The sequence below is a fragment of the Galleria mellonella genome, unplaced genomic scaffold (genome assembly GCF_026898425.1).
Source record: "Galleria mellonella isolate WM207_F2 unplaced genomic scaffold, CSIRO_AGI_GalMel_v1 utg874, whole genome shotgun sequence".
Classification (NCBI taxonomy): domain Eukaryota; kingdom Metazoa; phylum Arthropoda; class Insecta; order Lepidoptera; family Pyralidae; genus Galleria; species Galleria mellonella.
This window is the reverse complement of record NW_026442167.1, coordinates 867,022-888,855: the sequence shown is the minus strand read 5'-3', so window position 1 is coordinate 888,855 and position 21,834 is coordinate 867,022. Positions and strand designations below refer to the sequence as shown.

General features: G+C 35.5%; 1 protein-coding gene across 1 annotated transcript; it reads left to right on the top strand.

Moving 5' to 3' along the window:
* Positions 1-11,420: 11,420 nt before the first annotated feature.
* LOC113511486 (putative carbonic anhydrase 5) lies at positions 11,421-21,152 on the top strand. The gene is made up of 7 exons (XM_052902196.1): positions 11,421-11,701; positions 15,449-15,575; positions 16,670-16,772; positions 17,184-17,296; positions 18,281-18,404; positions 19,355-19,521; positions 20,954-21,152. The coding sequence occupies exons 1-7, from the start codon at positions 11,566-11,568 to the stop codon at positions 20,982-20,984; spliced, it is 801 nt and encodes a 266-aa protein (XP_052758156.1). The 5' UTR covers positions 11,421-11,565; the 3' UTR covers positions 20,985-21,152.
* The last annotated feature ends 682 nt before the right edge of the window (positions 21,153-21,834 follow it).

The window sequence follows — 21,834 nt, the reverse complement described above, 5'->3', positions numbered from 1 at the left end:
TTATAATGCATTTTTATTAATCGTCAAAATAAATATAACCCCAACCATTATTTGTTTTTTTTTTTATGAAAATGGCATAGTAACCCCGCCTGCGCTATCGGTATACACTGACGAGGCACCACTGGCAGGTCAGTTAGCTCATTGATTGATGAATTTAGTAAGACTTAATTGCAATAGTTTTCAGGGGGTCGACCTTATAGGATGCATTGCTGGCAATGGGGCCATTACTAACAATCCCTTTACTAACAATCCCTTTCCCCCATTATTTATCTGTTGGATCGTTCTAGACCAGGGATCGGCAACCTTTTGAGACGAAAGAGTAAAAAATTACGATTTACAAAATTTCAAAGTTTTTAAAGAGCCACAACATTTTTTCTTGCCGTTAATAAATAGTAATTTCATAAATAAAGTTTAGTGCCTAATCCTCATTAATCGATTCAAATTTTTTTTTTATAAAACGCAGCATTTTTTTTTGTAAGCCGCAGGTTACCGGCTCCTGTTGTAGACTTAACAATACTATGACAAATAACGGTGATGATGATGATGATGAGGATTATGATAAGTCCTGACCGTTTTCAATCACAGCAACCACTTTGACTGTTTGTGGCGTTGATGTGCTCGGATGTGGCTTACATAGCCAATCTTCCAAAGTTCCTTGCACATAGCGAACATGCAAGCATACCAAATAACAGGTAAGAAATAAAACTGCTTTATCAAAGTATCCTAATAGAATCTCAAAACAATTTGAAATGGAAAAATGCTAGTGTCTAGCGATGCCCAAACTTTCATGGCATGCTACAGACTAGAAGTCGATAAAAACAATTACAATCTATTGATATTAAATTAACATTATTTCGATAAAACTGAAATAACAAGAAGTAGGTGATCCAAGAAAATGTAATAACAAATGATGCGTCATCTAACATAATTCTATTACTCAACAGATGATGTTACTGATGATAATATTAATGTTTTTTTTTCCTTAACTATCATCGATTCAACATTCTAATTTCACTGAAATTAGATTTTTTTTTATACAACTTATAATGATAAACAAGCTGACGGCATACCTGATGGAAAGTGGTAACCGTCGCCTATAAACATGAGCAGTACCACGGACATAACAGAGTATACTGTTTCGCCCATGATACCCCCCATGCGTTGCCATTCCTAAGGATTCAGGTATTATTCCTCTGTACCTAATAAATTCACGCCATATCCCACCCTTCAAACCGAAACACAGCCATGTAAACACAACTGCTTCATAGATATAACAGACACAATCGATCGAATACCAGAGGGAGACTTTGTACAAAAGTCGATTGCTTGGGTACCTCTGTCCTATTCGTGTTTCAACCGTGAAGCAGTTGTGTTTGCATGGCTGTGTTTCGGTTTGAAGGGTGGGATATGGCGTGAATTTACTGGGTACAGAGGAATAACACCTGAGTCCTCAGGAATGGCAACACATGGTGGGTATCATGGGCGAAACAGTATACTCTGTTATGTCCATGGTACTGCTCATGTCTATAGGCGACGGTTACCATTTTCCATCAGGTGGGCCGTCAGCTTCTTTGGCATTCTAAGTTGTATAAAAAAAAATGTATTATCCATCCCTATTTTATTAGCTGATCTTTATACGAAAACGTAACAGAGTTACTTTGGCATTTAGAATATTAACACAGAATTGAAGCAAGGGAACTGTCATGTCTGCAAAACAAAAATTCATAAAATAAACAAGATAAAAGATTTACCGGTGATGTGGAATTAAAAAAGGATGCCTCGATAATTGGGTGATGTAATTTTTATTTCTGTTAATCTAATCGTATCTTGATTTTTGTGGTGAACAATAAATTGTCTATCTACATAAGCAGCTTAGTTTCTGCGGAACTTAGCTACGAAGGAAGAAAGTGAACACGAAAACGATGGATGTAAGAAAAAACCGGTCAAGTATGAGTCGAAAACATATACTAAGGATTGCGTACATAAAATAATATTTAAACAAGTTTTGTTTTCTTTAGACTTTTTTTAGTCATAAATGTGATAAAAAATAGGACTGCATCACTAACCTTAATTGTGCCGTCCAATTTTTGTTAATTTTTTTTGATAATTTCTCAATAACAATAGTAGTTAGAAACAGGCCAAATAGGCGACGTGCTAAAGAAGGGCCAAATTAAAAGTACCCGTAACCGGCGAGCGTGTATGAAAAGATTGATGAATGTGGAGGAAGCGAAAGAGGTTTGTTTGAATCGAAGCATTTGGCGTTCCATTGTTTCTGCCTACCTTAATGGGAGACAGGCGTGACGGATATGTATGTATGTATGTAGTTAGAAACAGCATTCTATTTTTCCTGTAATATTTACGTATTCCTTTATTTATAATCTAACAATTATTTAGATAATGGTTTTTCACGTTCCTTTATAAATTAAAAAAACAATGTATCAACTTTTCCCCTGTGATATATACGTATACCTTTACAAGGCAAGATTATTTTGAATTTACATTTCCCCTCATATGATTATAACAATGCAACAAAAAAAAAACAAATTATTTTGTAATGAAATTCTGAAACTGCGTAGAGATGTTACATCTCTGTGCATCTTCTACCGAATTTATCATGGGGAGTGTTCTGAGGTATTGTTCGGATTGATACCTGCTGCTGATTTTCACCACCGTACAACCCGCTATAAACTAAAATTTCATCCCAACCATCTGGACGAGTGGCGGTCCTCCACCGGGCGTTTTTCAAGGCACTTTCTCCCACGCACAACCACTCTTTGTAATCAACTTCCAGCAGCAGTATTTCCGAACCGATACGACAACATAACCTTCAAGAAAAGAGCATATTCCTTTTTAAAAGGCCGGCAGCACACCAGCAATGCCGTAGGTGTTATGGGTGACCATGGACGGCGGTAGTCATTTACCATCAGGTGAGCCGCATGCTCGTCTGGCCCCTGGGTTGTAAAAAAATTTACAAATGAAGTTCTTTCATAATGGCGCCATAAGGGTTCTTTTGTAATTTTTCGCTTGTAGGTTTCTTTATTTCCTTATCCATTTTTAGTACGGAACCCTAAAATATATAAGGAAACTTACCTCGACGACCACATGTAACGAAGTAATCATGGTTTATTATTAATAATAATCACTGTCAATATGAGTATTATAAAAATAGATTACATACGAATAGATACGTACTGCGTCGGAATAGATATTACTCCATTAACTACAATGGTATTTATTTAATAGTTTTTTTTTTTTTTTTTTTATAATACTCAACTATTTTCAAAGTCTTATTTTGATTTTTTTTAATATGATACATTTTTTTATGCATTCAAGAATAACAAACAGGCTGACGGCCTACCTGATGGAAAGCGATAATCATCGCCTATAGACATGAGCAGTTCCATGGACATAACAGAGTATACTGTTTCGCCCATGATACCCCCTTAGGTGTTCTTTCTCTGTACCCTGTAAATTAACTGCCATATCTCAACCTTCAAACCGAAACACAGCCATGCAAACACAACTGCTACACGGTAGAAACACGAATGGGACAGAGGTGTGCAACCAAACGACTTTTGTACAAAGTCTCCCTCTGGTAAAGAATGATCCATCATCACCATCAGATCAGCCATTATCTGTCCACAGCTGCACATAATCCTCTGCTATAAGGGACGGTTCTAAGCCACCTGCATCCACTGACTCACTGCAATGCATTTGAAATCGTCACTCCATCTAGCGGATGGTCATCCTACACTACTTTACGTTACATGATTATCTTCTATTCTTAAACACGGGTGGAACAAAGGTCTTCCACTTTGAACTTGAAACATCTCTTGGACCTACTGGAACATAATGTAAAAAATAATTGTACTATGTCTAGAGGGACCGGCATGATAAATGAATGATAGGAGAGAGTTATTATGAAGACTGTGATAGATAGATAGATTATTTATTTGCATTACTTACAGCACACAAATAACAACATACATACACAGTAAAAAGAGATAAAAGAATGCATATACAAAAAAAGCAAAATATATAAAACAAGTAACAACTTTTTCTTTCATACGTGTGCCATAGTAACACAAAATGATCACAACTCAATTTATTGTTTTGCTCTTTCGAGAGCAACTGATATTCTGTTGTGGCCAAGAGCTAGCCGCGAAATTCCTTAATAAAATTAATAAACTGTCGCGAAAGCACTTCAACTGTACCTCGACTGCTTAAGTTTGTGGATGTAGTAAAATATACCTATGAGGACAATTGAAGAATGAGAAGACGGGACGGGACTAGCGGTGATTTAGTCCGGATGTAACACTTACGGTCGCCACTTGCGTAAGACTTGCTCTTTATTTAGATATAGGCCGGGACGCTGTAAACACTGGATACTGTTACACAATATTATCTGTAATTTTGTATTGTATGTACAGTCGTATATACAATACAAAATGACATAGGCCTCCCTCATAAAGGAGGTTTTGCTAGTAGCTGCCACGCTTGACAGGCGGGTTTTTTTTTTTAACAAGTGATAATGGTATGGTAACCCCGTCTGCGCTATCGGTATACAATGGCGGGGCACCAGTGATAGATGACTAATGAGGATGATAGCAGGTCAGTTGGCCCATCCTGACGAATTCAACTAGAATTAGCCACGATGGTTTCCAGGGGGAACCACGTGGAGGTCGACCTAACAGGGTATATTGCTAGCAATGGGACTGTCAAGCTCCATTGCCAACAATCCCTTTCCCACCTGACAGGCGGGTTGGCAACCGCAGTTTGGTTTGTGGTGATGTTTTAATAGCTTGACCTTTAAGTTTTCTTAGCCGCATCTTACGACGTTCACAGGAAAAAAATCTTTCTGTTTTATACAACTCAGAATGGCAAACAATCTGACGACCCACCTGATGGAAAGTGGTAACCGTCGCCTATAGACATGAGCAGTACCATGGACATAACAGAGTATACTGTTTCGCCCATGATACCCCCATGCGTTACCATTCCTGAGGACTCAGGTGTTATTCCTCTGTACCCAGTAAATTCCCACCCTTCAAACCGAAACACAGCCATGCAAACACAACTGCTTCACGGTTGAAACACGAAATTGACAGAGGTAGCCAAGCAATCGACTTTTGTACAGTCTCCCTCTGGTTTCTGAGTAGTGATTCTCCAATTGCAAGGTTCTATAAAATTATAAATAGTATGTAGCTGTATGTATGTGTATATGTAATGTGTTAATAATTAATATAATATATATATATATATATATATATATATATATATATATATAATAATTAATGTAAACAACAATATATATTGATAAATCTAATTTATATAATAAATAAAATAAAATTCACAGATTTACTACGAATGCTGTAGCACGCCGCATGCACCGGTATGAATAATCAAAGAAATAAACGATGACGATGAATACGCAATTAAATACATAATTATATTGAAGGCCATCTTAATTTAAATATATAAATATACTATTTTTTTTTTTTATTTATCTTCGCGATGCCAAATCTTATCATATAATACGGGGTATTAATACAAAGATAATGTACTCTGAGTCAAATATTACTGCTTTCAACTGAGAAGTGATCATGAATAATGATTTAACAATTTGTTCGGTCTTTAGAAGTTTCGTATTCGAGAATTTTCTAATGTGGTTTACTTTCTGTAGCACTCCATATACGTTGAGGGTAAGGGATACGCTTTATTACCTTTCACTGAAAAGTAATTCAGGTGGGCCGTCAGCTTGTTTGCCATTCTAAGTTGTATAAAAAAAACTATATAATAAAGTCTTATATACTTTATATATAGTATATATATATATATATATATATATATATATATATATATATATATATATATATATATATATATATATATAATACATACAGCCTCAATCAATACGTAGTCAAATCATATCTATGGTGAATCATGAATAGGTTTCACATTTGTGTCATTACACAATTGATGGGTTTTTAAATATGTAATAAAAATTCGTACATGATTGACTAACACTACGCACATTTGTCTTTCAAGTAATCGTTTAGTATGTAATAGGCTTTGTTTAATAAGTATTTTTTAATAACAATTTGTCAACTTATTAAAAGGTAGATCCAGAATATCTTTCGGTATCTTATTATAACATTTACCTAATGTCCATTTCTATAAACGACCAACTCTCTTTTTTTAAACGATATTTTGGAACAATTTGAATTTGTATCTGCTGTCAAGATTATTGAGATCGCTGTCTATCTAATTACTGAGTCAATTATTAGTTTGTTTACATTTCTATTCAATTCTATTGAAACATATATTCAAAATATTTATATATTATGTATATACACAAACCACATATAACACATACACAGAAACGTAAAAAACTTAAAGCAAACACGCGACTACTATTCGAGTACCGTAAGTACTCGAAATATGCACTCGAATACTGTGCATTCGAGTTCTGTATATTGTGTATCGAGTATCCGAGTACCTTATTAGGTATTCTCGTCAGCTCGACTCGACGCATCACCACGAGTACGTCCAATGTGAGGCCCAAATATTTAATTGCTTGATGATGCGTCGTTCGAAAGCGAAACACGTATCGCACCAGGACATAATAAAGGTTGCGGAATTAAATAAAATCAAATTTATTAGTTCCTATTGGACTACCGTAAAGTACAAGTAGTACGGACTTAATTTAGATTTAGATTTAAAAAAAAAAACTTTTACTTTTATACAACTTAGAATGGCAAACAAGCTGACGGTCCACCTGATGGAAAGTGGTAACCTTCGCCTATATACATGAGCAGTACCATGGACATAACAGAGTATACAGTTTCCCCCATGATACCTCCCATGCGTTGCCATTCCTGAGGACTCAGGTGTTATTCCTCTGTACCCTGTAAATTCACACCAAATCCCACCCTTCAAACCGAAACACAGCCAAACAAACACAACTGCTTCACGGTTGAAACACGAATGGGACAGAGGTACCCAAGCAAACGACTTTAGTACAAAGTCTCCCTCTGGTAAAAAAAATTGAAAATTTATACATATGTTCAACTTTATTATACACACGTGTAGATAACTGACTAATAAATCAATAATGCATATAAGCATATTACATTATTTCATTATATCACAATATCTAAAAATAGAAAAAACAATTGAATCTAATCTAATCACATAGATATGTGCACATTAATATTATGACTTCAAATGTCATTCTTTGGTCGTCATTTCGTATATCTATTAAAAATAGCATACCTAAGTTCGCAGTAAACCCGGATAGATAAGCGAATGAGTTTTATGTGTAATTATTTAGAATTATATATATATAATAGATTTTTTTTATACCACGGAGGTGGCAATCAAGCATACAGCCCACCTGACGGTAAGCGGTTACCGTAGCCTATGAACGCCTGCAATACCAGGTGTATTACGCGCGCGTTGCCGACCCTGAAGAAACCTCTTTACACCCCTTTTGAAGAACCCCATGCTGTCTAGTCTCTTGGGAAAACCTAATGCATGATTTTATTTGCTCCTTTTAGATAACTTTACATACATGTTTGATGTCCAAGTAATACAATTATTTCGCGTCTCCTTTATAGGTTCAAAATCAAGAACGGATCCACCGTTGTTAGCATAATGGGTATGCCCACATCCCTAATATAGTAAGGTGAAAATGAAATAGTGACCCCGCCTGTGAGAGATGATGGGTGAGGGTGAAAACAGATCAGTTGGCCGATACTCTAATAAACTTGCATGAAGAGGAAGGGATTGTTTTTTTTTTTTTTTGATGGCTGAAAATGGTATGGTAACCCCGCCTGCGCTAATGGGATACGCTGACGGAACACCAGTGAAGGGTGATCGATGAGAATGAAAACAGGCCAGTTAGCCCATCATAAATTAATTCATCAGGAATTAACCATGATAGTTTCCAGGGGGAACCGCGAGGAAGTCGAGAACCTCACCGGTCCCCCTTCACTGGTGTCCCGCCAGCGTATACCGTTAGCGCAGGCGGGGTTACCATACCATTTTCACCAATCAAAAAAAATTTCCGAAGAAATAAATTAATTTGGTACTTTCCAACTTCAAACATCATAACAAAAAACCTGTAACAATAACAAAGCGGTGACAGTTGAAGTGTTTTATAAACATACATGGTCGTTTGGTATCATTTTGATGTTTTATTCTTATGTCATTATGAGAGGACACATTTGACTTCCCGTATTGTTATAGACAAGACGAAAGTTAAAAAAAAAATACAATAATGGCTTATTTTGTGATAGTGGCAGTTATGTGTTTAGGTTTGTTTAAATTTTTATAAACTTGTGCAAACAATATTTAATCTAATGATTTTTTTTTTTAAAAAATCATCAGATTTGCCTGGGCACCAGTGAAGGGTGACAGGTGAGGATGAAAAGGCAGGTCAGTTAGCCCATAGTGATGAATACATTTGGAATTCAGCACGATGGTTTCCAGGGGAGACCACGGGGAGGTCGACCTGTTAGGGTATATTATTAGCAATGGAACTGATAATCCGCATTACTAACAATCCCTTCTCCCCCTATCTAATCATATTGACGTTTACAATGTGAGATTTGAATGTGTTATTATTTTATCTATAACTAACGATTCGGTATATCTTCGCAGGAGTAAATACAATTTTAATTATATTAGAAAATAATTAATTATATATAAAAATGAATAAATATATGTTTATTTCTTTCAATCGGTGAAAATAGAATGGTAACGCATCCTCCGCTATCGGTATACACCAATGGGGCACCAGTGAGTGAAGATTGGTGTGGATGAAGCAGATCAGTTAGCCTTAGAATTATACAAGAATTAACTACAATGATTCTATGGAGAACCGCTTGGCGGTTGACCTGATAAGGTTTATTGCTAGCAATAAGGGCTGTTAAAGCCTATTACTATAAATCCCTTTCCCCTAACCTAATATACAACTTATGTTACTCAATGAAAACCTAACCATTGTTTCTGCCTACCCTGATGGGAGACAGGCGTGACAGATATGTATGTATGTATGTATGAAAACCTAACTTTTTATACCAGAGTGATTTTTTTTATATTTTCATCATCATTACATCAACCATTAACTATGCACTGCTGAACATACTCCTCCTAGGGGTTTTACCAATAGATACCACGCTTGGAAGGTGAGTTTTTTTCTTTTTTAATAGATGAAAATGGAATAGCCCGCCCGCGGTATCGATATACACCGACGAGTCACCAGTGAGGGATGATAGGTGACAATGAAAGCAGGTCAGTCAGCCCATCGTGAAGAATTCGACAAGAATTAACCACGATGGTTTCCAGGGGAAACCGCGTGGAGGTCGACCTGATAAGGTATATTGCTAGCAATGGGGCTGTTAGAACCAATTACTAACAGACGCGGGGGGAAGGGCCCCCCGCGTGTAAATAGTAATAGAAACTGTAGAAGCTTGCACAACTTCTAACCCGGTAGTTCCATATAGATATATTGCGTCGCGTCTGACTTACTTTGAAGAAATTTGATATTGTTGAATAACAGTGATCGCAGATGTATTCCTGTATAGCTTCTTATACAATCCGGTCGCGATGATATAAAGTCCGATACGATTGGTCCATATTAATATTATACATAAGAAATAATAATTAAGTTAATTTTAAGAATCAAATTTGGTCACTATCCATCAAATAAGTTTGCATATTTAATGAAAAAAGGAAATTCACCAAATCGTATTGTCTGTGGTAAAGTTGAAGATGTACAGCACCCATTGATGGAATGTGATAGCAACCGAAGGGAAAGGGAAACATTTTTAAAAACATTTAATATTAATAAATTTGATGTGGCGATTGTTCAGAGCATAATGCATGCTCCTACTACCAAAATTGCTTTGTGCTTAAGTGAATTAATAAGTAGTATTGTTTAGTTATAATTATAATAGTAGATAACTTGTTTAGATTTTATGGAATTGATATGTTAAAAAACAAAAGTAGCAAATTAAACGTAGATTAAAAAAAAATACTTGATTGTTTGTTTGTTATGGATAAACTCAAAAATTACTTAACAGATTTAAAAGCCGCCAGCGTATACCGATAGCGCAGGCGGGGTTACCATTTCATTATCACCCATTAATAAAAAAAAACCTACAATTATAGTAAAAATAATCTTCCTACCCTTTTCCCAATTATTATTTGTGGTCGGCGTAATGTTTTTATCCATATTACAAAAAGATTTGGCTTATAGTTTTACGACCGGTCGCCTGCCTGACGTCAATTATAGTATTGTAATAAAATAAAATTTAAATAATCATGGCACACTTCAATATTTATAGGGTATATATATATATATATATATATATATATATATATATATATATATATATATATATATATATATATACCATTCTTATATCTCTTCATGAAATGTTTTATAACTATAATTTTGTTATGTAAATAAATACAAAAAACACTAGTGGAACTATAAAAATGGTATCATTTTGGAGTACATCATCTACCATGTATTATATGATCCATAAAAGCAAAATACCACCTTTTTTTATTTTTCAGATTTCTCTCTCGCCGACCTACGACATGAGCCTGTGTGGACATACGACGGTAAAGACATCTTTAATACTTACATTGCCATACTATTTCAATTTTTATTCCACTAAAATAAGGGAGTATTTTTGCTAGCAGTATCCCACGGCTTTCATCATAAACCTAGGGCTCAAAAGGACTTGTACCCAAAGCCGTAAAACATATTAATAAAAAAAAATCATAAACCAATTTTAGCTATTAAACTGTTTTGTCTCTTTCTTTTGAGCTAAATTCCCAATTTAAAATTGAAATGACAGAACAGTGTAATATATAAAATAGATTCGCAGAAAGTTTTAGTTCTTATGAATAAGGGGGTGTCTTTCGTCTAGGCAGGGCAGGCATTGTCCTTTATGCGTAACAAGCTATTTCCGATACTTAGGTAATAAATTTACTTGTGTCTCCATAACACGTATGTCATCAAAAATACATAAAACATGCACACAACAAAGAAAGAACATAAAAGAGCATCACAAGCTGAAGTTATGTGTTTGATACAGTTATTGAAACTTTTTTCTTTTAATACATAAGAAGGTGGCCATTTTTTTTTATTTAATTATTATTTGACAAAAAACACAAAGTTACAAAAACAAGATACAATGGGCGCCTCACTAGGCGAACCTGTATCGTGGGTACCCGGCAAAGATTAACAAATCACAAATGTGTTGTAATAAAAAATACATAGTGGGCGGGTATTAATATAAAAAGAAATATAAAAAAGAAATAGTAAAAAAAATAATAGAATCAACAATAAATACACTAATAGAAACGATTTATTTTTATATGGTTTCACTCTATTTATTTATTCATAGAAACTCCAATAGCATAGTTATTAATAGTTTTTTTTTTCTTTTTTTATGAATAAGGTAGAATTCATAACTAGACGATTTTATTGAATGACACGTTACAGACGAGCGGTCGTGGCCGGGTACACGGTGCAAGGAGGGTGGCATGCGACAGTCTCCCATAGACATCAAGACTTCTGATGTGGTCGATGACTTCGCCAAGCAGTTTATCAAATACGGCCCACTCGTGTTCAGTGGCTACCACAGCGTACTGGTGTCTGGAGTCAACAATGGATATACAGGTAACTTCGGATAGACGAGAAAGCTAACTTACCTACTTGACGGAAAGTGGTAACCGTCGCCTATAGACATAAGCAGTACCATGGACATAACAGAGTATACTGTTTCGCCCATGATAACCCCCATGCGTTGCCATTCCTGAGAACTCAGGAATCTCTATCTCCATCCCAACAATTTAAGAGTTTGGGTGATTTTCAGCAAGTGTAGAAGTTTTTTTCTAGAAACTATAATAAGGGTGTATTAAGAGTGTGTTCAGATCACCTGCTGCTGATTTTCACTACCCTACAATCCGCAACAAATTAAAACTCCATCCCAATCATCTGGATGAGAGGCGATTCTCCGCCGTACGTTTTTTAAGGCACTCTCTTCCACGCACCATCGCGTTTTGGAATCAACTTCCAGCAGCAGTAATTCTGAACCGATACGACGTCGTAACTTTTAAGAAAAGTGCATATTCCTTTTTAAAAAGCCGCCAGCACAATTGCAATGCCTTTAGTGATGCGGGTGATCTTGGGCAGCGGTAGCCACATACCATCAGGTGAGGCGTGCTCGTTTGCCCCCTGTGTTATAAAAATATATATATTACTTCAGAGTCGGCAACGCGCACGTGACACCCCCCGGCATTGCAGGCATTCATAGGCTACAGTGACCGTTTACAATCAGACGGGCTTGCCACTATGCGTGTTTGCCACCTTCGTGGTATATAAAAAGAGAGTTTCTCCCCTCTCCAACTTCGGTGAACCTTTCAACTGTACTTTCAAATTCGAGGCACCAGGATAATCGAGATCCTTGAAATATTTTAGGAAGATATTCATAAAATGCTTTCTGGAAACATCGACTTTTCTAAAGATGTGAAATAAAAAATCTTTACCGAAATTAGATAGTAATCGTTACACTCATTATGTTATAAAAAGGAAAGATATGATTGTTTGTTTGTACTCAAAACTCAAAAACTACTCAACCGATTTTAAAAATTCTTTCACATATAGAAAGCTTATTAGAGATCGATTTTGGCAATAAGGTCGCCCATTGTTTTCTCATTGTGATTATTTCTTGTAATTGTTTATATTTCTAATAAGTTTACTATTGTAATCTTTTGAAGGAAACTGTAAAGAGTATCTATCTATGTATATCAGCGAGTAACATAGGATTAATATTATTCTCGATAATTCTATCTACAGATACGAGATCATTTATTCATAATTTACAAAATTACAAGTTTTTTTTTATACAATTTAGAATGGCAAATAATCTGACAGCCCACCCGATGGAAAGTGGTAACCGTCGCCTATAGACATGAGCAGTACCATGGACATAACAGAGTATGCTGTTTCGCCCATGATACCCCCCACGCGTTGCCATTCCTGAGGACTCAAGTGTTATTCCTCTGTACCCAGTCAATTCACGCCATATCCCACCCTTCAAACCGAAACACAACTGCTTCACGGTTGAAACACGAATGGGACAGGGGTACCCAAGCCATCAACTTTTGTACAAAGTCTCCCTAGTTTCTAGTAGTCTAGTTTCATTTTATTAAGTCATTCTACCCATGCAAAGTCGGGCTGGATCACTAGTAAAATAATATACCTATCTCGTTACACTTACGTAACTCATCTATGTAATAAGAATAGACACGTAATGAATAGTTTAATTGATATAATAAGGCTATTAGAAATCTAATACTCGATCCTTGTTTGTAATCACTGAAAATAAATTCGTAATAATTAGGTATAGAATACTTATTGGCAAATTATTCATTTCCACCCGATGATGATGCCCCAAGTAGGTCAATAGTACACTACGTAATTTTTAATAGTTCAGAAATAAATTAATATAATCTGCCGTATAGACCTGGCATAGGATAGGCCACCAAGTTAATGAGAGAATCGAAAGATGGGCAGCAGCATTTCTCTTAAAACATCACCAACGATTAACTGCGGTTGCCAATTCACCTGCAAAGCATGACTTTTACTAGCAAAATCCATCTTTATTTGGAAGACCTGTATTAAGCAGCAGTTGTGTTTGCATGGCTGTGTTTCGGTTTGAAGGGTAGGATATGGCGTGAATTTACTGGGTACAGAGGAATTACACCTGAATCCTCAGGAATGGCAACGCATGGGGGGTATCATGAGCGAAACAGTATACTCTGTTATGTCCATGGTACTGCTCATGTCTATAGGCGACGGTTACCACTTTCCATTAGGTGGGCCGTCAGCTTGATTGCGATTCTAAGTTGTATATAAAAAAAGCAGTGGACAGTTAAGTAAATGATTTAAATTATTACGTTAAACCCCAAAACATATGTCCTTTTAAAACGAGGCCCATATCATTTTGTCGTGTCAAAATACAGTATGCATCCTTAACAATTGTCCTTGTATTAAAAAATACTTGTAGTTATACCAGTTTATTAATTCCGCTGTGAATATTGGCCATGAGTGATTCAGATGCAAGAGTAATGATTCCACTTGCCTTGTCCAATTATAACTTTATTAAAATTTTAATAACAAACAGTTTGTAGTGTATTTTTCCTATAAAAGAATGTTTTTTGATTCTTTTGGTATAATTTATGCATATTCTTTATTTATCAATTGACTTGGCCGAAGAACTTCGAGGATTAATTACTACCTCGACTTATAAATTCCAAAAGTCATGAGGTCGAATCTGCCCGATGCAACACACTTTGCTTTTTTTTATACAACTTAGAATGGCAAACAAACTGACGGCCCACCTGATGAAAAGTGGTAACCGTCGCCTATAGAGATGAGCAGTACCATGGACATAATAGAGTATACTGTTTCGCCCATAATATCCCTCATGCGTTGCCATTCCATTGTGTCTTTGTTTAAACTTTACCGATGGTCGAAAAGACCATAAAACAAATCAAATTAGTCTGTAAAACGACGGTAGAGTTAAAAATATTCCTTGTAGGAATAAAACAAGGCACGACCCTTGCCATATTGATAACTTTGCTTGACGATATTTTGGAATGTTCAATGTTACTTCTCTCTTTTCATTTAAGAGTTTTCTCTTGTCGGTGCAACTAATTCATGCATCTTCCTCCAGCCAGCTCTATCCCAGGCCATATCCTTTACCTCCCTATATGACATGACACCTAGTGTTTCTTTTATCTTTTATTTTAAATGTTACTTACACAAAAATAATCAAATTCTTATTATTAATAATAATAAATTTATTGCCATTCTTTACAAATAAGGTACAGAAATTACAATTTACATATATTATAATAAATAATCTCGCCATCGACAGGGAGTTCACCCTCATACCTTACAGCCTAAATGGTCGCGTACAACGCGGTTTCAGAGATGTTTTCTCCCACGAACACTCAGGTTATGGAATGAGCTCCCTGCCGAGGTTTTCCCAAGAGACTACAGCATGGAGTTCTTCAAAAGGGGGGTAAAGAGGTTTCTTCAAGGTCGGCAACGTGCGCGTAATACCTCTGATATTGCAGGCGTTCATAGGCTACGGTAACCGCTTACCATCAGGTGGGCCGTATGCTTGTTTGCCACCTCAATGGTATAAAAAAAATACTATATTAGTATTATAAATGTGAAATTGAGTTTGTTTGTTACCTTATAGCGCTTTAGCTGCTTAATCAATCGCTATCAAAATTTATATACACGTATTTTATGGAATAGAGAAGAATTTAGGCTACTTTTATCCCGGTCAATAAACATATTCTGGTCACGTGTATATTTTTTATTTTAATATTCCTAGCAATGTGCTTTCAGTGCAGTTCAGCTGTGATGGTGAAGAGTCGATCCATCCGACCCTCACTGGCGGCCCGCTGCAACATAAGTACCGTCTTGAGCAGGTGCACTTCCACTGGCCCTCCGAGCATTCCATCAATGGAGTCAAGTATGTGGTGAATATATACAGTGCCCAAGTAATTACAACTTTATACTTGTATTCAAGCAATAAGATTTCCACCAATCTTTGAATAGACCCATCACTATAAAGATCGATGATTGCAGACTAGATACTAATGTCAATCGATCTTTTTAATGGATGACAATGGAATGACAATACGTGAGGATGAAAAGGCAGGTCAGTTAGCCCATTATGATGAATTCACTTGGAATTCAGAACGATAGTTTCCAGGGGTTCCAGCAGTTGTTATCAATGGGGCTAGTAATCCATTATCATTATTAACAATCCCTTCCCCCCAATGTCAATAGATTAATAAAATCAATTCTATCCATCTCAAAATCCTATCTTACCCACTCATTCATTTATACCTCTTTACAATTGGTTACCATGAATTTGTATTATTTAATCATTGCTGTCAATATCTGAACTTTAGCAACATGGATTTTAATTATTTTATATATTAATTAACCTAACTTTATGGACACTCATTAATAATGAGTGTCCATAAAGTACATGGTTTCTTTCATACATGTACTTATAGTACTTGCATACACCCACTCTAACTTGCCTACCTCGCTTTGGAATTATAATTTTTGTTTGTATAAATAAAATCCGTTATTGGCTGTATTCATAAGAGACTTAACATGTAAGTTGTTTTTTTAAGAACTTTGGATTTTTGTATAAAATAAAAAAAAATAGAATTTCTTTTACAACCTCACACCAACTTCCATAGAAAGCAAAAATATGGGGTGAAATCGAAGTCATTACTATATATAATTTGTATCAAATGCAGGGTGGTCCTGACATAGAATGGGCCACCACTTCCTTTCCCGTAGGTGTCGTAAGAGGCGAGTAAGAGAACTTAATGATCGAGGGATAATCAGCAGCATCCCTCTTAAAACACTATCAAATGCTAACTGAATTTACCAACCCGCATGCTTGGCAAACAATTACTTTCAAAACCCCCCTTATATGGAAGGCTTATGTTCACCAGTGAATCTAATATTAACAACTGGAAGCGTCATATTAATAGAAGAATAAAATTTTTCTCATGTTTAAATATAGTTTTAATCTGTTCTTAGATACCCTATGGAAATACACTTCGTTCACGTGCGTGCAGACCTTACTGTAAAAGATGCTTTGAAAAACGAAGACGGACTAACTATAGTGTCTGTATTTTGCAATGTAAGTGAATATTTTGTCCATAATCCATATAACTTATAACGCTTATATAAAAACTTATAGCATAGACGAAAGGCGAAAAATCCTCTAAAGACCGCCAGCGTCTTGGTCATAAAAGAATAAAAAACGTATGAATTGGAGATATATTTTGAAAAAGGACATGAAAGAAGCAAATTTAACACCCGATACGGTATCTGACCGTTTGATGTGGCAAAGAATGTCTAGGCGGGCTAACCACGATTGAACCGGGGCTTACAGTGCGGAAAAAAAGCGTCCATCATATTATTTAGAGTAGGTCTTGGAATAGATGGGGATCTTGAGGAGAAATTGTCAGTAATTAGAATTGATTGAGCAATACACCTTGTCAAGTCGACGTCCACGCTTATGATATTGAATTGTAGACATTAAATGTAGGTGCAAACAGAACTAAATGAGCCACAACAAGAGTCGTCGAAAGAACTAATGGAATATGTTCCCAAATTGCTAAACACTGGAGAAAGGATCAGCGGAATCATTCTCGATATGACGTGAGTACAGTTTACAAAACATAATACCTGCTCTATATGACTGTATCTACCTAAGTCAGCGTTTTGTACTTAGAATTACAAGAAAATTAAATTGCCAGAAGGAAACTTTGTATAAATGTCATTTGCTTGTACACCTCTGTCCCATTCGTGTTTCTACCGTAACAGGGTACAGAGGAATTACACCTGAGTCCTCAAGAATAGCAATACAGGGGGGTACCATAGGCGAAACAGTATACTTTGTTATGTCCATGGTACTGCTCATGTCTATAGGCGACGGTTTCCATCAGGGGGGCCGTCAGTATGATTGCCATTGTAAGTTGCATAAAAAAAAATATTTAAACTTTATTATAATCATTATATTAGCCGTTAATTGACCACATGCTGGACATAGGCCTAATAAAGTAAAATAAACATAAGGGGGTTAAAGTTCAAGCTAAATAATTTGAACTTTAATGCACAGTATAAATGTATGTACATTTCAAATATCTATCTATATATTGGCACAACAACTAATATATTAAATATTTTATCGGTTTTCTAATATATAATGTCGAAATAAAGAACCCGATCGAAATTAATATATGTATTCGTAAATACCAGCAATCAGCAAGCAGGTATGAGCAATTATTAAAACCTTGTCTACCAGCAAAAAACAGAGGAATCCAATATAAAGATCGGACTTGTACCAATATTATGCCCACTGCTGAACATAAGCCTCCCCCTTGGGGGGTTTGGTTAGTTAGGGCAGTAGTTGCCACGTTTAGCAGGCGGATTAGAAACTGCAGTTAGGCTTTGGTAATATTTTAAGAGCAATACTACTGCCCATCCGTCAACTATAAAATTTTTCAACCCCTAGTCGCCTCTTACGGCACCCATGTGAAAGGAAGAAGTGGCCTATTCTACGCCGGGACCACTATATATATATATATATATATATATATATATACGTATCATATTACCATACAGAAATTTTACTCTTTATAGAAAACTGCTAAGCGTGAACTATAATTCGTATTACACGTACGCGGGGTCGCTGACGTCGCCAGACTGCAATGAGGCTGTCATTTGGATTATATTCGACACGCCAATCTATTTAACTGACGCTCAGGTGGGTCTTATGATATACTAGCGTTTACCCGCGACCTCTTCCGCGTGACCAGGATATTTATTATTTACACTTTATCACAGCAGTTGCAAAAAAGAAAAGCAAAGTGATACTAAAGGCGGCCTTATCGCCAAGCTTATCTTTTCCAACGTTTGGATAGAGGACCTTATGAATTGATACCGCTGTGTAGTTTATATTCACACGAATTCATTATTTATAAAATTAAACTTTTTGAAAAAGCAACAGCTGAGTTTCTTATCTATTTTTCTTGGCTAAAATTACTTTCCGAATGGAAGGTAATGAAGTAAAGACTATTTCAAAATCCTTAAATCTAAATTTACTTGAATAAAAATATTTCTTTCTGACATTAAAAAAAAATTATTTTCACTATCACTACATAGTATAAAACAAAGTTGCTTCCCGTCTGTTTGCCCCTACGTATGCTTAGATCTTTAAAACTACGCAACGGATATTGTTGCGGTTTTTTTTAATAGTGATTCAAGTGGAAGGTTTATAAGTATAATACATGAATAATATAATATAGAATCACTGGGGGGAAAGGGATTGTTAGTAATGGGGTCAAATAGCCCTATTACTAGCAATATACCGTGTCAGATCGACCACCACGTGGTTCCCCCTGGAAACCATTGTGACTAATTCTAGTTTAATTCGTCAGGATGGGCCAACTGACCTACTTTCATCTTCATCTGTCATCCCTCACTGGTGCCCCGCCAGTGTATACCAATAGCGCAGGCGGGATTACCATACCATTATCACCAATTAAAAAAAAAATATATAGAATCACTGATAATTTTAAAGGTTTCTAATGTGATGTGACATAATGTGCCCACGTGCGAAGACATATGTTTATGTAAACATAAAAATGTAAACAAACTATTGTTTACATCTTAATTAAATTTTATTAAAACAGTCCATACAAAACCGATCCACAGTACCGGCTTTTCAGCAAGGTGAGGCGTCATAACTTCAGAGCTCTGCAGACGCTGAATCAGCATATAGTGTACCGGCCCCCGCACGCCACCTTCAACACGCCGCAGATAGTCAAACTCTTTGACGAGATGGTGCAAGTCGTCACGGAGTTCTTCAGGCACGTCACCAAGTAACTACCTTTAAGCCAAGTCAATCTTTAAGCTAACACTTTTTAAGCCAACGTTATTTTAAGCCAAGACTGTGTTTAAGCCTAGTCTGTCTTTAAGCTATATCAATCTTTAAGCTAACACTTTTTAAGCCAACGTTATTTTAAGCCAAGACTGTGTTTAAGCCTAGTCTGTCTTTAAGCTATATCAATCTTTAAGCTAACACTTTTTAAGCCAACGTTATTTTAAGCCAAGACTGTGTTTAAGCCTAGTCTGTCTTTAAGCTATATCAATCTTTAAGCTAACACTTTTTAAGCCAACGTTATTTTAAGCCAAGACTGTGTTTAAGCCCAGTCTGTCTTTAAGCTATATCAATCTTTAAGCTAACACTTTTTAAGCCAACGTTATTTTAAGCCAAGACTGTGTTTAAGCAAAGCTATATCAATCTTTAAGCTAACACTTTTTAAGCCAACGTTATTTTAAGCCAAGACTGTGTTTAAGCCTAGTCTGTCTTTAAGCTATATCAATCTTTAAGCTAACACTATATTTAAGCCAACATTATTTTTTAAGGAAATCAGAGGAGCAGAGTACAGAGGAATAACACTTGAGTCCTCAGGAACGGCAACGATTGGGAGGCATTATAGGCGAAACAGTATACTCTGTTATGTCCAAATCACCTGATGGAAAGTGGTAATCGTCGCCTAGACATGAGCAGTACCATCGACATAACAGATTCGCCCATAATACCCCCCATAATAAAAAATATTAAAAGTATTATAAAAATATAAATCTATATAAATACTCATATTTGACACACTTTTTAATTAAGCCATGATCAAATAGTAAGATTTCGCGCTAAACCACATATATAAAACAAAGATTAACTCTTCAATAAATATGTGTATCTAAGGATTAAAACACTTACCCTTTATTCATAAAAACTAAAACGTTCTACAAACCTACTTTAACTTAATTAGGGTGTTTTGTCTCTGTCTTTCAAATCACCAGAGGGAGACATTGTAAAGTCGTTTGCTTGGGCACCTCTGTCTCATTCGTGTTTCTGTCGTGAAGCAGTTGTGTTTGCATGGCCGTTTCAGTTTGAAGGGTGAGATATGGCAGTGAATTTACAGGGTACAGAGGAATAACACCTGAGTCCTCAGGAATGGCAACGCATGGGGGGGTATCATGGGCGAAACAGTATACTCTGTTATGTCCATGGTACTGCTCACGTCGATAGGTAACGGATACCACTTTCCATTAGGTGGACCGTCGGCTTGTTTGCCATTCTAAGTTGTATAAAAAAATTTTTGAAAAATTGGAACAAAAGAAAAGGACGGAAAACACTTAAATAGCTAAAATAGGTTTATGAGAGATTCGACCTTTCTATGAATCATTTATATCTGTTAAATACCCATGATAATTTGCTAAATGTGTATAAATAATATTTTTTTATAGATTTATGACAAAGGGATTCAAGACTCGATAACATAGAACAGAGAAGTACCTGAAATATTTAGTTTGTTAATAGATACATCATTTTAGCCAACATCCGTCCACTGCTGGATATAAGCCTCCCCCTAAGACTGCCTAATATATACATAATATGAAAAATTTATATATATAACATAGATCGTCAAAATGTACATAAAAATAGATACCTAGTTAATAAAATATTAAAAAGTTTATGAAGCCTTTTAACTTATACACTTTCTTTACTTACATATTGACATTTTGCTAGTTTTTAGTGTAAAAGTACTGTAAGAATAAGATTGGGACTTGAAAGTCAAACTGATAAATCGTAACTGATCGTTTTCCATACCATATCAGACATGTCAGAAACCAATAAAAGTAATAATCTCTTTACCAAAGATCGAAAGGCAAGAAACACACGAATTGCTCACGTTTTATCGAATTTATTGATCCGTTTTAATTGTTTATTTATTTATACGAATATGAGCAGCGTATTATTATTTAATTTTACTACATAAATAAATAATAATTATTATCTAATTAAATAGAAATAATGTTATTAATGTGAGTTTAAGTTTAAGTTTGTGAGGAAAGCAAGTAGGTTACAAAAAAATTACACTCAGTAAATAAATCAATACTGTTGAAGTGGAACAGAAAGCAATAACTCGGAAGGTAATGAGAAATATATACATATATATATAAAGGGTTTTATCTTTAATTTTAACAACTTTTTTAATAACTTATTGTATTTATTCCAAAAAAAAAATTTAATCAATGTTTTTATTAATATTATATGTTTTTAAAACTATATTAATACTTCACTACTAATATGTAATGATAATTTCTCCTACATCGTAGACACAAAT